The sequence below is a fragment of the Aythya marila genome (assembly GCF_965140915.1).
Source record: "Aythya marila genome assembly, contig: HAP1_HAP1_SCAFFOLD_180, whole genome shotgun sequence".
In the NCBI taxonomy this organism is placed as follows: Eukaryota; Metazoa; Chordata; class Aves; order Anseriformes; family Anatidae; genus Aythya; species Aythya marila.
The window spans coordinates 21,880-37,260 of record NW_028136597.1 but is presented as its reverse complement, the minus strand read 5'-3'; the positions used below and the strand labels follow the sequence as shown (position 1 = coordinate 37,260).

General features: G+C 50.2%; 1 protein-coding gene across 1 annotated transcript; it reads right to left on the bottom strand.

The window, feature by feature from the left end:
• Nucleotides 1–8,023: 8,023 nt before the first annotated feature.
• On the bottom strand, nt 8,024–8,938 carry LOC309891723 (olfactory receptor 14C36-like; the record flags this gene model as incomplete). The annotated part of the gene is made up of 1 exon (XM_082786056.1): nt 8,024–8,938. The coding sequence occupies one exon, from the start codon at nt 8,936–8,938 to the stop codon at nt 8,024–8,026; it is 915 nt and encodes a 304-aa protein (XP_082642182.1).
• Between the last annotated feature and the right edge of the window lie 6,443 nt (nt 8,939–15,381).

Genomic DNA, 15,381 nt, shown 5'->3' with positions numbered 1-15,381 from the left:
TAAGGAACCAGGCTGCTTGGAAAACTACAGAAACCAGGAGAAAATTATCAGGTTTCCCTCTCACCTCTTCCCATCTCCTCTGGAGCTGGGGAGCAGCCCCAGCATTCAGGAGGGGCTGAGTGCTCTGAGCTCAGCTGGCACAGGGAGGAGCAGCCCGGGTGGCCTTTGGAGCTGCCTCTTGCTGCCCAGTGGGTTCTCCCTCTCTGCTGCCTTCCATCTGGGGCTGCTGCTTCCCTGGAGCCATGGCCACAGACTGCAGCAGGATGTGGTCTTGTCAATACTGCTCATTTCACTGCAGGCTGCATTCCTGTGCATTTTGGTAATCTCTCGGGTCTCATGGAACTTGGTCATGGTCCTGCTATCTGTAGAGCACCATCCCTGGGGCTGCAGGCAAGGCTGTGCACCACTGCATCAGAGCTGGTCTCCCTGATACTGTAAGAAAAGGGGCTCCTCAGGGCAGAGCCAGGAGACCGGACACCTCTTCCAAAGCTGGTGTCAGGAATATACCTTAGGAGTTGTCCCCTGGAAAGGCTTCCTGCTTTTCTGAGCATCTCCATGGATTGAAGGGGACCGGCTTACAGTCCCACAGTTGGACCTAGATGATCCTAAATGGTTCTTTCCATAAATAATAACAATAGTAATAGTAGTAATGTTAATAACAATATGTACAAAGCAGTTGGTGCGCAATGCCATTGCTCACCACTCGCTGACCAATGCCCAGCCTATCATCAAGCAGCTGTAAACCCCCCACCCAGCCAGCTGACCACATAATTGTTCAGCGTGACATGATATGGTATGGGATATCCCTTTGGCCAGTTGGGGTCAGCTGTCCTGGGTCTGTACCCTCCCAGCTCCTGCTGCACCCCCAGTCTGCCCACAGGCAGGACAGAGCAAGAAGCTGAAAAGTCCTTGGCTTAGTGTTAGCACTGCTCTGCAACAATTAAAACATCAGTGTGATATCAACATTATTCTCATCCTAAATCCCAGGACAGGGAGTTAAATAGAGGAAGCAAGCAAGCATGGGGCTAGGACATCTTGGTGGCTGAGGAGCATTAGGAGGTCTTTGAGAAAAAAATGGGCAAGTAGTGTGGAACTCATAAGCTATGGCAAATCCCCAGAAGACCAAAATTTTTGTTAGAAGGAATAGGTGGGTGGAGGTGCAAAAAGCTTGGGAGATGCCAGAGTGAGGTACGTAAGCACAGGAGTGGCCAAAGCCTGCAGGAGAACTGTTTGCAGACATGGGACAGCATGGGAGAGCCTGTGGTGTGGATGGCCAAGGGCCTTGGTGGGGCTGGGACTCCCCCAGCAATAAAGATGTCTTTGCTCATCTATGACTGTTGTCTTTGCAACCAGCAGGGATAAGGGGACATGCTTATCTAAAGACTTGCAGCCTCCTTGCCTCTTTCCAGTGTAATCCTGTTTCAGAGCGCATCCCGTCATGGCTTCATCATCAGCGGTGGCCCTCAGGGAAGCCACTAACATGGAGGTTTGTGCCTGCCTTCTTCAGAGGCTTCTTCAATCTTCCTCCAGCAGCTGCAGTTCAGGAACTTGGCACCAGAGAGCTCATGAAAATGCACAAACCCTAACAAGACAAGCCTCTGCATAACTTACCCTAATTCTTCTGCTCTTGTGTGGTTGATTAGGGAGTATCCATGACTATAGTCTAACCGAGAAGATTTCCAAAATAAAGAACAAGAAGTTTTCTTCTGTTTTCCTTTTTCTTTACTTTTCCACTTAGGGAATATGCAATCTCAACCATCTCCAATTCATAGTGATCCGGAGTGTTGCATGATGAAATCTGAATATGTCTTCACCCCAGCCCTCCCATCTGCCATTTCTCTGATCAGTCACCTGGGATTTCCATTAGTCCTGTTAAAATCACAGCTTTTCCCACCCAAGGCTTCCACTGAATGTTTCTGCACCAATTTGTACCTGCTTTGTTTGTGGAACTGGCTGCACACAGACACAGGATTCCTCTGTCTTACCAGAACAAAAAGAAGGAAAAAAATGATAAAAAGAGATTTGATTACAAAATAAAATGCATTCCTCAGCTCTCTGTTAAGTCCAAGTTGCCTCTACTGAAGTCCATTTTCAGCCATGCCCCACCTCAGTGGAAAATCTCCAGTGAGAAGTATAGGAAAGGACAGACAGAAAGGCAGGTAAAGAGCTGGCTGCAGAGGCATCAGGCAATAACAATAAGAACAGCAATAACAATAAGATAATTACCAGCAACAGTTATCATATTATATTAGCAGCTGCTAAGGTCACTTCCTCTGATGGGGCAGGAAACCTCTGGTTTTGCAAGGCTTTCTTGCAAACTTTTCTCTCTTTTGCAGTGCAGCTGAGCAGAGTGATGCTGAGTGGTGGCATTGTTCTCTGCTGCCTGAAACTGTCCCTGCTGCCAGCTGCTTCTCTGTCCCCATGTCTCCTCCCTGACCAGGCTCACAGAATCCATCCCACCCACTAAGCACTGCCTTAAAGACATCTTCTGGCATCAGAACACTGTGCAAAACACATTTCTTTGTGTGAAGAGACTAAGGAGATGCTCAGAAACATGCTAGCAAGAACTGGAGCCTCAGTGTCTTCTCCAGAATGGAGAAAGAAATTCCATCTCCCACTGCCCACGCAGCCATCTGAAAGGAGAAAATCCAAAGCAGACTCCTACATTTTCTGGTACACCCAGTTTTACATTCTTTTGCAGGATAATGTTCCTGCAGCAGGGAAGCCCCGCTCTGGAGCATGTCCTCCTCCACACTGCAGAAACCACGAAAGACACCCTGACAGGTTCTGCCCATGGAGAGATGTGCCCAGTCTAGGAGACACTTCAAGGAACTGCATTGTCCTGTGGCAAAAGATTTACAGCATAAAGGTCTGTGAAGATTCCTCCTGTGATGAGCTCATCTCTGCTCTCACCATCCCAACTGCCTTTATTCCCCTTCTGCCTTGCTCATCTTCCCTCTGTGCCTGCAGGCAGTGCCACCAGCCCTGCTGTGCCGCGCAGAGGAGCTGCTCCTGGGCAGAGCTGTCTCTCTGCAGTGCTGCCCACTTGCCAGGAGCTCCCTTGGTCCCAGGAGCCTGACTAAGTTCAGCAGCAGAGGCCAAACCCGAAGCATGATTTTGCTGCTCCTCAGGCTCCCTGGAGATGTTCCATAGACCGCAACCCTCTGGCTTCATCCCTTCAGCCAGTTCACAGTCCACCTCACTACCCAATCGTCCAGACCACACTTGTTCAGTTTAGCTGTGAGGATGCTGTGGGAGACAGTGTCAAACACTACTGAAATCAAGATAGACTGCATCCACTGCCTTTCCATCATCTGTCTACCTGCTTATGTTTTCATAAAAGGCTATCAGGTTGGTTAAGCACAGAATCACAGAATCACAGAATTTCTAGGTTGGAAGAGACCTCAAGATCATCGAGTCCAACCTCTGACCTAACACTGACAAGTCCTCCACTAAACCATATCGCTAAGTTCAACATCTAAACGTCTTTTAAAGGCTTTCAGGGATGGTGACTCCACCACTTCCCTGGGCAGCCTGTTCCAATGCCTCACAACCCTCTCAGTAAAGAAGTTCTTCCTAATATCCAACCTAAAACACTCCTGGTGCAACTTTAGCCCATTCCCCCTCGTCCTGTCACCAGGCACATGGGAGAATAGACCAACCCCCACCTCACTACAGCCTCCTTTAATGTACTTATAAAGAGCGATAAGGTCGCCCCTGAGCCTCCTTTTCTCCAGGCTGAACAAGCCCAGCTCCCTCAGCCGCTCCTTGTAGGACTTGTTCTCCAGACCCCTCAACAGCTTCGTCGCCCTTCTCTGGACTCGCTCGAGCACCTCCATGTCCTTCTTGTAGCGAGGGGCCCAAAACTGAACACAGTACTCGAGGTGCAGCCTCACCAGAGCCAAGTACAGGTGAACAATCACTTCCCTAGCCCTACTGGCCACACTGTTTCTGATACAAGCCAGGATGCTGTTGGTCTTCTTGGCCACCTGAGCACACTGCTGGCTCATATTCAGCCGACTATCCACCATCACTCCCAGGTTCTTTTCTGCCTGGCAGCTTTACAACCACTCATCTCCCAGCCTGTAGCTCTGCTTGGGGCTATTGTGCCCCAGGTGCAGGAGCCAGCACTTGGCCTTGTTGAACTTCATGCAGTTGGCCTCAGCCCATCGGTGCAGCCTATCCAGATCCTCCTGCAGAGCCTTCCTACCCTCGAGCAGATCGACACACGCACCTAACTTGGTGTCATCTGCAAACTTACTGAGGGTGCACTCAATCCCCTCATCCAGATCATTGATAAAGATATAAAGAGGACCGGCCCCAGTACCGAGCCCTAGGGAATACCACTAGTGACCGACCTCCAGCTGGTTTTAACCCCATTCACCACGACTCTTTGGGCTTGTCTATCCAGCCAGTTTTTAACCCAACGAAGTGTACGCCAGTCCAAGCCACGAGCAGACAGTTTCTTGAGGAGGATGCTGTAGGAGACGGTGTCAAAAGCCTTGCTGAAGTCAAGGTAGACCACATCCACAGCCTTTCCCTCATCCACCCAGCGCGTCACTTTGTCATAGAAGAAGATCAGGTTCATCAAGCAGGACCTGCCTTTCCTAAACCCATGCTGACTGGGCCTGATCACCTGGTTGCCCTGCAAGTGCCATGTGATGACACTCAAGATAATCTGCTCCATGAGTTTCCCTGGCACTGAGGTCAAACTGACAGGCCTATAGCTTCCCGGGTCTACCCTCTGGCCCTTCTTGTAGATGGGCATCACGTTTGCTAGCCGCCAGTCAACTGGGACCTCCCCCGATAGCCAAGACTGTTGAGAAATGATGGTAAGCGGCTTGGCCAGCTCCTCCACCAGTTCTCTGCGTATCCTCAGGTGGATCCCATCTGGCTCCATAGACTTGCGTACATCCAAGTGCCATAACAGGTTGCCAACTATTTCCTCATGGATAGTGAGGGCCACATCCTGCTCCCCATCCCCTTCCACCAGTTCAGGGTTCTGGGTATCCAGAGAGCAACTGGTTTTGCCGCTAAAGATTGATGTAAAGAAGGCATTAAGCACCTCTGCCTTTTCCTCAACTTTTGTAACTAAGTTCCCCCCCGCATCCAGTAAAGGATGGAGATTCTCCTTGGTCCTCCATTTTGAGTTGATGTATTTGTAAAAACATTTTTTGTTGTCTTTAACGGCCATAGCCAGATTGAACTCCAGATGAGCTTTGGCCTTTCTAATTTTGTCCCTGCACTACTTCGCAACATCATTATAGTCCTCCTGGGTGGCCTGCCCTCTTTTCCAAAGATTATAAACCCTCTTTTTTTCTCCTAATCTCAAGCCACAATTCTCTGTTCAGCCATGCCGGTCTTCCCCACTGGCTCGTCTTTGGGCACGTGGGGACAGACTGCTCCTGCGCCATTAAGATTTCCTTCTTGAAGAGCTCACAGCCTTCCTGGACTCCTCTGCCCTTCAGAAACGCCTCCCAAGGGACTCTGCCAACCGGTGTCCTGAACTGTCCAAAGCTGGCCCTCCAGAAGTCCTATACAGCAGTTTTACTGTTTCCCTTCCTGGCTTCTCCAAGGATGGAGAACTCTACCATTTCATCGTCACTTTGCCCAAGACAGTTTCCAACCACCACATCTACCACCAGTCCTTCTCTGTTTGTGAAGAGAAGGTCTAGCGGGGCACCTCCCCTGGTAGGCTCACTAACAAGCTGCATCAGGAAGCTATCTTCCACACTCTCCAGAAACCTCCTAGATTGCTTTCTCTGGGCTGTGTTGTGCTTCTAGGATATATCTGGGAAGTTGAAGTCCCCCACAAGAACAAGCGCTGATGATTTCACAACTTTTGTCAGCTGCCTGTAGAACTCCTCATCAGTCTCCTCATCCTGGTTTGGCGGTCTATAACAGACCCCAACCAGGATGCTTCCCTTGTTGGCCTAACCCATAGGGACTCAACCCTATCATTCCCAGCCTCAAGTTCCACGACATCAAAACTCTCTGAGCCACACCACCACCCCTTCCATGCTGCCTGTCCCTTCTGAAGAGCCTATAGCCAGACATTGCAGCACTCCTGTCATGAGAGTGGTCCCACCACGTTTCTGTGATGGCAACCAAGTCATAGTCTGCCTGAGCATGATGGCTTCCAGCTCCTCCTGTTTGTTACCCATGCTGCGTGCATTAGTGTAGATGCACTTCAGTTGGGACATTGCCTTCTCTCCCAGCCTTGCCATTGTTCCCCCTGGCACAGCTCTAACAAGCCTTGTTTCAGCCCTGTCCCCCTTCTTACCTAGTTTAAAGCCCTCTCAATGAGCCCCACCAGCTCCTGGGCTAGGATCCGTTTTCCTCTTAGAGATAGGGACCCGTCTGCGACCATCAGGCCAAGTGCCAAGTAAAGTGCCCCATGGTCAAAAAAAAAACAAAATTTCTGTGTTGGCACCAGCCTCTGAGCCTCGTGTTTATCAGGTGGGCTTTCCGTGTCCTCTCTGTACCACTCCCTGCCACCGTAGGGATGGACGAAAACACCACCTGTACTCCTTCCACTCCTTCCACTAACTGTCCCAGTCCCCTAGAGTCCCATTTGATGGTCTTCAGGCTTCTATCTTCAATGTCATCACTGCCAGCCTGGACTATCAAAACAGGATAATAGTTAGAGGGGTGAACCAGGTTGGGAAACTTTCTTGCAATGTCCCTAACCCTGGCCCCAGGGAGGCAAATACAGATACAGCTGGATGTCCCAAAGCTGCGTGTCCTGATATCCCAGCTCCTCTCGCTGCAGTGTCTAGAGGAGTCACATCATCTCCCTGCCCATGCTCACAGCCCCTGGGGCACAGCAGGGACCCTGCTCTGCGCCACAGCCCTGGGCTCTCCTGCCCTGCCACAAGTCTGTGCTCGGCCCCGTGCCACACCTGAGGTGCTGCAGCCCAAATGTGCACAGCCAGGACGAGCTGGAGCCTCATGGCTTGTCCCAGAACAGTGATGATTTTGGGTGAAGGGACATCGGAATTTGGATTAAGGGGTGTGATCACACATCTTGGCCACCTGCGGTGCTGAAGTGGAGGGATGCAGGCTCTGCCAGAGAGAGTGTCAGGAAAGATGAGAAGGTGAAGGTGAAGCTCAGATGCATGGAGCTGCTTTATGCAATTGACAACAGATTGGGTTAGCTTTTGTGATTGAGGAGGAGAGGGGCTCCCTTCCAACCAGATCCTTTCTACGATTCTATGACCCATCGTGTCAATGAACACGCTGGCCCCAACTATCCCATCCTCATCTACTCCCCGTGTAACAACCTCTGCAACCAAGTAAAGGGACGGGTGAAAGTTCCTCCCTCTCTTGTGAGAGGTGCTGAGGCACCCATCTCCCAGCCTGATCCATTCCCAAGAGAGGTGTGTTGCCTACCAGGGGCTCGTATTAGGAACGATGCAATGAGTCTACCAAGCCTTGTTCTTCGCTCAGACTACTATCCACTGCTGCTCTGCTGGGACTCTCCCTCCACCTCTGCACACAGGCAGAGAAAGCCCCAGAAAAGGGCTTACAAGGGGAATGTCAGACCAACAAGTCACTTAAGGGTCCTTTATTTTGTTTAAATTCACCAAGACTCCTCATGGACGGAGTCTCTGGACTCCTCTAGACAGCCATGCACTGAATGAGAAACGGGATGAAGAATCAGAGACTCACAGAATGTTTTGGGTTGGAAGGGACCTCTAAAGAGCATCTAGTTCCAACCTCCCTGTCATGGGTAGGGACACCTTCCACTGGACCATGTGGCACAAAGTCCCATCCAGCCTGATGATCTCAACATTTCCAGGGAAGATGCATCCACAACTTGCTAAGAGGCAAAATCCTAATGACATTTTAGTGGACAGTGTCAGGAGAATGAAACCACAGATAAAATAAACACTGAAACCAAAGCAAAATAAAGCCAGAAATGACAATACCCAGAAATACATTAGAATAGGAGCTGTGCCTTTAATGAGCCACGTTATGTGTCTAATGCAGAAGTTGGGAAGTTCATTCCTTCTGAAAAAAATTATTTCATCAGTTTCCTGAGGGCATCCTTAATCTCCTGGTTCCTCATGCTGTAGATGAGAGGGTTCAGTGCTGGAGGCACCAATGAGTACAGAACTGCCATCACCAGGTCCAAGGATGGGGAGGAGATGGAGGGGGGCTTCAGGTAGGCAAAAATCCCAGTACTAATAAATAGGGAGACCACAGCCAGGTGAGGGAGGCATGTGGAAAAGGCTTTATGCTGACCCTGCTCAGAGGGCATCTTCAGCACAACCTTGAACATCTGCACATAGGACAGCATAATGAAAACAAAACAACCAAAGGCTAAACAGACAATGACCACAAGAAGCCCAGCTTCCCTCATGTAGGAGTCTGAGCAGGAGAGCTTGAGGATCTGGGGGATTTCACAGAAGAACTGGCCCACAGCATTACCATAGCAGAGAGGAAGAGAAAATGTGTTGGCAGTGTGCAGGAGAGCATAGAGGAAACCACTGCCCCAGGCAGCTGCTGCCATGGTGGCACAGGCCCTGCTGCCCAGGAGGGTCCCATAGTGCAGGGGCTGGCAAATGGCCACGTAGCGGTCGTAGGCCATGATGGTGAGGACAGAATACTCTGCACCAAAAAAGAATAATAAAAAGAAGACCTGGGCAGTACATCCTGCATAGGCAATGGCCCTGGTGTCCCTCAGGGAATTGGCCATGGATTTGGGAACAGTGGTGGAGATGCAGCCCAGGTCAAGGAGGGCGAGGTTGAGGAGGAAGAAGTACATGGGGGTGTGGAGGCGGTGGTCACAGGCTACGGCGGTGAGGATGAGGCCGTTGCCCAGGAGGGCAGCCAGGTAGATGCCCAGGAAGAGCGCGAAGTGCAGGAGCTGCAGCTCCCGCGTGTCTGCGAATGCCAGCAGGAGGAATTCGGTGATGGAGCTGCTGTTGGACATCTGCTGTCTCTGGGCATGGGGGACCTTTACAAGGAGGAAAAAACAATAACCAGTTAGGAGAGGTTCCTCTGAAAAAATCCTATGCCATTTCTCACAGAAGTCTCCCAAAGTACCTCTCTCCTTTCAAAGACCTTCTTGTGGCTCCCTTGATTAACTGTATAGCATGTGCTGGCTGAGGTGGGCAGAGGGAGCAGGGATTCATCTGTGGGTCAGTCCTGTACAGCAGTAGGTTTATGGGAACATGGGGTGATCTCAAATTAAATCCACTCACAATATCAAAGAGCTTCTCAGTGTTCTTATTCCCAAATCACCCAACAGAAGGGCAGAGCAGAACCTGAGATGAACCTGGGTACTGCTGATAGCAGAGGATTCCCGGTTCAAAGCACACACCTCCAAACCCCTCACCCTGTCTTCATACTCCACTTCCAACCACCACGAACAACAAGGGCTTATTTCAGTTCCCTTCATGCATCTCCCCAACAACATTTCTGTGGCCTTGGCACCTCCACTGATTCTTCGTGGCTTCCAGCATCACAATCACTCTAATGGAGAACTGTGTCCATTTGGGACGCATAGGATAGGATAGGATAGGATAGGATAGGATAGGATAGGATAGGATAGGGCAGGATAGAAGAATCAAATTGAATCAAATCAAATAGAATAGTTCAATTGGTAGGGATCTTCTAGTCCAACTGCCTGACCTCTTCAAGGACCTTTTCAACCAGAAGTTAAAGCCATTTATTGAGGACCCTTCCAGCCCTTTTACCAGCGTTGTTGCCCTCCTCCAGACTCTTCCAAGGACTTTTTTTGTACAGTGGAGACAAGGACTGCACATAAAATTCAAGGTGAGGCTGCTCTAATGCTAAAGGTAGTGGGACAATCACCTCAACTGAGCGGCTCTGCTGTGTTTAATGCATCCTAAAATGCATTTTGTGCTCTTCACCATGAGGGTACATTGCTGACTCACAGCCTGCTGTGAGCCTGCTGTCAACCAGCATTCCCAGATCCCTTGCTGCTGAGCTGCTCCCAAGAAAACTGAAAGCACGGAGTCTGTCTTTATCAGGTAGCCCCTGAACAGCTGTGTGCACCAGAAATGTCACTGCAGCAAATTACAAACGCAAGCAGACTGCTGACCAGACTCTAGGCAGCAGCATGACCCTGCTCTGCCCTGCCAGGGGGCCTCCTTCCACCCGCAGCTTCTCCCTGCAGCGCCCTGGGGACCATACTCTGCACCATAGCCCTGAGCACCCCTGCCTGCACCCCCAGCTGCACAGCACTTCACACTTTTCCACTTAGAGCCTCTGGGCTGGGAGTCCTCAAGAAAGGTCCCAAAATCTGTGGGCTATGCTGCCCTTTGGAGATCCTTCCAGGAACTGCAGCAGCATTGCCCTGCAGCCAGAGACTTACCATTTCAAGAGCTGTGATGTTTTTCCTCCAGTAAGCTCTCTTCATCCTCCCGAGTGCCTTTAACCTTTCTCTGCCTCCCTCCCCTTCCCTTATCCTCTTGGGACCCCCAGCCCTGCTGCACCATGCCGAGGAACTGCTCCTGGGTACAGCTGTGACTCAGCAGAGCTGCTTGCTTGCAGACAGATCCCTCCATCTCAGGAGCCCAGCCTAGCTCAGCAGCAGAGGCTAAGCCCAATGCATGACTTTTGCTGGCCCCTCGGGCTCCCTGGAGATGTCCCTGGGGCTCCAGGGATGACAACTCCTGAAAAGCAGCAGGGTCACCCCTGGGGAACATGATTTGAAGCAGACTGAAGTAATCACCAACTGCCCTGCCCTAAACAAAGGACAGAGACTGGTTCCAGCAGCATGATTTGTGCTACCAGAGCACGAGATGTCCTGGTTCACCTCTGAACACCCATAATAAAAGGATAGAGAAACAAAGGGAGGCTTCTCTGGTTTCCCTTGGTCAGGGCAGTGATTCAACTGAGGGAATGCAGGCATCTTCATTGAGCAACCTGACCTAGTAGCAAGTATCCTTGCCTACGGCTGGTATGTCAGAGCTAGATGATCCTTAAGGTCCCCTTCAACCAAAATCATTCTATGATTCTAGGATCTCATCCCAAATTGGAAGCCCTCAGGCTGAAGCAGGATTCAGCTCCCCCATGCATCCTACACACCCTACATCTGGGATTGCTCTTGGTTCAGCTCAGGTAGACACAAAGTAATTGCTAGTGTGGGCTCTGAGCCCCTGGGCTTTGTTCAACCTGGGGGATAGCTGGTCCCACACAGACGTTTGGTGATGGCTCAGGTGCCAGGGGAGATCAAAGACGTGTGCCAGTGTTTGCAGGCTCTGATGGAGAACTTTTCTGAGCATCAGCTGAGGGCCAGACAGGGAAGGGGGATGTCCTTGGCTGCCCACAGGGACACCAGACTCGTATATGTAGGACACCTCCGGATGTGCCTTTATCCAATATCTCCTCAAAGCATGCAGAGCTATTGAGCTGACCAAATGCAGGAGAGGTCCAGAAAGACTGCTCAATTCCCTTCCTGCTCTCCAGCCTTGGACACAGCAGGGTTTGCTCTCTTTGTGGTGCTCTCCTTTGCTCTTTATGCTGTGATTTGCCAAACACTCAGCATGTCTAAGCTCACAAGCAAACCTTTTGCACGCATGTGATCCTGGGCCGTTGTAAACCATGTTTCCTTGTCACAAGTCTGTACTTGGACCCAGAGCCACAGCTGAGGTGCCCGGGGCTGTGCCCAGCACATTTCTGAAGGGACTCTTCTAGTTAACAGAAGGTGCCTCCTGTTTGAGTTTTTGCTTTCCTTGATCTGGGCTTCAAGTTTACTCTGTTTCATCTGGGTGGCGATGTAAAAACATCTCTCCCAATTAGGGAATGGGCTCAGATACACAAATTGTTACTCTGAGCTTTACCAGGCAAGTGCCTGCACCACATGCCAACCTCCAGACAGCACCAGCATCACCTTTCCAAGCTCATCAGAGTTTGTGCATCTGCCCTTTAGCTCCTGCTCATATGAAGAGGTTGCTCCATGAGATGATTGAAATGCTGATGATGAGCTCAATAGGACCGGGTCTGTGAGCATGGAAAGGGTGTAGATGGGGGGATCACAGAATCATTTAGGTTGGAAGAGACCTCCAAGATCAGTCCAACTTCTGACCTAATACTAGCAAGTCCTCCACTAAACCATATCACTAAGCTCTACACCTAAATGTTTTCTAAAGACCTCCAGGGATGGTGACTCAACCACTTCCCTGGGCAGTCCATTCCAATGCCTAACAACCCTTTAAATAAAGAAGTTTTTACTAATATCCAGCCTAAACCTCCCCTAGATGACAGCAGAGATAGACGGGGGGTTCCTGGCAGTGCAGACAGTGGTGCTGGAAAATGATCTGGCTCTCCCATTGAGCGTCCTGACCTTTAGGGCAACCACCCTCTGGTGTTCTTAGAGGCACAGTGCTGCTGCTCAGAAGGGCACAGCTCTCCCATAGAACCCCTGAGCTATCAGAGAGCAATTTTGAGAAACTGCAGAGAGGCTAAGGTCATGAGCATGCTTCTGGGCAGCTTCAGATGTATGCCGCTGACGCGAATCCTGTTGTCCTTGGCTGTCACAAAGGGATGAGACTTTCCCTGGGTGTAGCACCCACACAGTCCTTGGTCTGCTCACTGGAGTCAGGAGCCAAGTCCTTCCCCAGCAGGGCAGGTCCATCCTCCTATGAACAGGGTGCTGCAGAACTGAGGGCTGCTTGCAGTTCCAGCTCACCCTTGTCCTGAGGGGATCTTTCAAGAGGATGAAGAAGGCAGGGACTACACTCTCAGGAGGGAGCTTTTCAGAAGCTGTGCTTTCAATTTCCTAATTGCTGAAGGGAAAAAAAAGAGAAACGAGAAATTATTTGCACAAGAGACAGACTGCAGACAACTCCAGCTTCCTCTTTCCATCCTTGTCAGATTAGGTCTGGCCTCCCCCTGATAAGCTGCAACCACAGAGATGCCCTCGGACAGTGCCATACAAGCAAGAGGTGCCCATAGGGCAGAGCTGAGTGCAGCATGTGGGGAGGGGGGGGGGGGAGAGTCTGTGAACACTGGCACCAAAGAGATGGGGGGCAGAGGAACATCTCCCAGGGACAGCTCCATACAGCAGAGAGGTGGTCAGAAGGAGAGGAAACTCCTAAGAGCAGCATTGTGCCTTGGGGACTGGAGCACCACTGTGTCCTCTCCAGCATGGATGCCTTCCACTGAACAAGACCCCCTTGCCTCTCCTCTCCCTCTCAGCAGGGTCTTCTGCCCTCATGGCCACGATGTTGACCTTGCAGCTGGGAATGCATAAAGTCTGAAGAGGGTTCAGAGGAGGTCTACCAAGACAGGGGTAGGCATCATGTGTGGAGGCCAAGAGGCCTGGGCTTCCTAGGCCTGGCGAAGCACAGGCTTGGCACAGTGTAGTAGTAGCTCCAGACAGCTTGAAAGTTGCTTTCAGAAATGATGGCACATTTTTGATAGGGGCATGAGAAAGGAAACCAACCATAAACTGCCATTTGGGAGGTCCTGGTCATGAGGAGAAAGAAATATCACTCCAAGGGTACTGCTGTGGTCACTCAGAGGGAGTCTGGATCAGCCCATGGCTTTGTGTTGCAAGAAATAGCCAGTGAGGACAAGCAGATGCCAGTAGAGGTAGGGAGATACTGTGGTGATGAAGTAGGTTGGGTGTCTACAGACTGCAAGGAAAATGGCACCGGCATGGGGCAGGGTAGGACAGACAACGGCCAAGGGCACTGGCAAGGCTGGAAGGCCCTGACAGAGCCAAGGTCTTTGTCCCCTTGGCTGTAGCTGTTGTCTGTCACTGAGGCCTATGAGAAGGCACGTTGTCCCCTTGGCCCTGGAACCTTGGGGCCTTCTTGTACCCCCCGGTGGTGTTGTACTGTTGTCCTTCACTCCGCATCACACACCCCACGTCCCACTGTCTCTTGAAGAGTCCTGAGTCATGTGTGGGACAGGAGCTCCCTTCCCAGAGCCCGGGCATCAGGCCTTGGCATCTGGTTGGATAAGGGCTTTACTCAGCATCAGAGCCACCTACATGTTGCCTTTGCCTGACTGGCATCACTGCCTCCAATTTCTGCTCTAACAAGTCCATGGGGAGGTTGTGTTGCTAATGGCCCTCAGTGAGACCCATTAACACTCCAAGAAACTTTACTGTTTCTTCTGGCTTTACCTTCTTGTTCAGCATGTGCTATCTCCTCTCAGCATCAGAGGTCCATGGACTCAGCACCAAATACACCCTGGGGCTTGTTACAATACAGAGAGCCCTCATGTGCCTTGTTTCTCCCCATCATTTTCTTCAAGGATGCAGGGCTTGTACATCTAATTGGAGAGATTTCAGAAGGGTAGTTAAAGAGGCAGATTTCAATGAACAATTGAGAATAAGGGCATTTCCTTTAACTAATTTATTTATTTATTCAGTTTACTGACATTTCTAACTGATATTGATGCACAGGATCTCCTAAGGAGTTGTGGTCAGCTTGGAAAAGTAGTCCCTTGAGGCCAGACACTCTGTGGGCATCCTTGCTCCTCACCTCCCCAAGCGCTCCATTTCTCTCAGGAGCCGCCTGGGACTTGCAGCACTTCTCCTCCCATCAGACTTCTCCACTCAGGCCTGCAGCTGCATGTGACAGCTCCTTTGCACCAATTGCTGTCTCTTTTCCCCAGAGAACTGCCTGCACACAGGCACAGAAGGGATTCTCTCCATTGCAAACAAACAAAAGTTAAGCACTGTACAATTCAATAAACTTTAAAACATTCTCCTCAACTGCATGCCAGGTGCAAACTGCATCTAACGAGGTTCACCTGGCACAAGGGACAGCTGTACAAGAAACGTTTTACACAGAGAGATAAGCAAGGATAGAGATTAACACAATTAAGGCGTTCACTACAGAGTTCATTAGACTTCTAAAGGATGGCGATAGTTTTTATCTCCCTAAACTTTTATCAGATAGCTGGGAGGTGTCTGAATGAACAAAAAGCAAAGAGAGGGAGATTCTGGAGAGCGATGGGAAGAACACATGTCCAAGGAGTCTGCTGAAAAGACACCTTCAGACATAACCGCTTAATCGTTTTATTTAATCATTTAATATTTTGAACTACATAATCTTTAAGGTCCCTTCCAAGCCCAGCCATTCTATGATACCCAGGAGAGGTGGGAACACCAGAATGATGAGGGTGACTGGACACACAGCATAACAGACAATATTGGTAGTGCAAAGAGAAGGAAAAATCAATATTTCCTGTACAATAAGTGCACTTCTTGGTGATTTCCATTCCGGCATGGTAAGAACATATTGCCGTTCCATAAGCAGAACTCACGTGTTTCAGGTAATGAAAATGTGCTCATATATACATGCATTTATATATATGCGTGTCCTGGTTTCAGCTATTATCGTTATTATTCTTATTTTCCTTTCTTTTCTGTCCTAATAAACTGTATTTATC